This window comes from Pterocles gutturalis, unplaced genomic scaffold (assembly GCF_000699245.1).
Source record: "Pterocles gutturalis isolate BGI_N339 unplaced genomic scaffold, ASM69924v1 scaffold44170, whole genome shotgun sequence".
Lineage (NCBI taxonomy): Eukaryota > Metazoa > Chordata > Aves > Pterocliformes > Pteroclidae > Pterocles > Pterocles gutturalis.
This window is the reverse complement of record NW_010142408.1, coordinates 757-1,234: the sequence shown is the minus strand read 5'-3', so window position 1 is coordinate 1,234 and position 478 is coordinate 757. Positions and strand designations below refer to the sequence as shown.

The following is a 478-nucleotide window of genomic DNA, read 5'->3' as shown; positions in this document are numbered from 1 at the left end:
CGCCCAGCGGCAGCGAGGTGCCAGGCTCTGGGGGACTCTGGAAGGAGTCTGCCAGTTGTGCCAGCTGGGAGTCCCTGGCCTGGACCTCTGCCTTGGCCTCCCGCAGCTGTGTCTTCAGGCTGAAGATCTCACCCAGTTTCTGAGCCATCTCCTCCTGGGTGTCCCGGAGCTGCTGCTTCAGCAGGGAGATCTCCGCTGCCTTCTGGCACACCTGCGGGCACAGGTGAGTGGTGAGGAGGGGCTGGAGGAGCAGGACCCCAGGGGTGGCAGCACCCCAGATTGTCACCATAGCATCCCTGGAGACCATGAGCATCACACCTGGCTCGTCCCCCCCATCCTGCAGCCACAACTGACACCAGAGCAGAGAACTGCTGCCCCTGTCCTGGCTCCACAGACAGGAGGGTGGCAACAAGGCGTGAAGGAAAGGGACTCACCTCCCACTTGGTCTCCTCCAGCTTGGGGCTGACACGTTCGCCCT

The 478-nt window shown here is 63.6% G+C and overlaps 1 protein-coding gene across 1 annotated transcript in view; it reads right to left on the bottom strand.

Annotated features, from left to right (window-relative positions):
• N4BP3 (NEDD4 binding protein 3) overlaps window positions 1–478 on the bottom strand; it is a gene marked incomplete at its 5' end in the record, with an annotated part of 1,581 nt that overhangs the window by 369 nt on the left and 734 nt on the right. The window contains 3 exon segments of the mRNA XM_010084345.1: window position 1; window positions 3–211; window positions 435–478. The exon segment at window position 1 is cut by the window's left edge and continues 369 nt beyond it; the exon segment at window positions 435–478 is cut by the window's right edge and continues 27 nt beyond it. Coding sequence (XP_010082647.1) covers window position 1; window positions 3–211; window positions 435–478 — 254 coding nt within the window.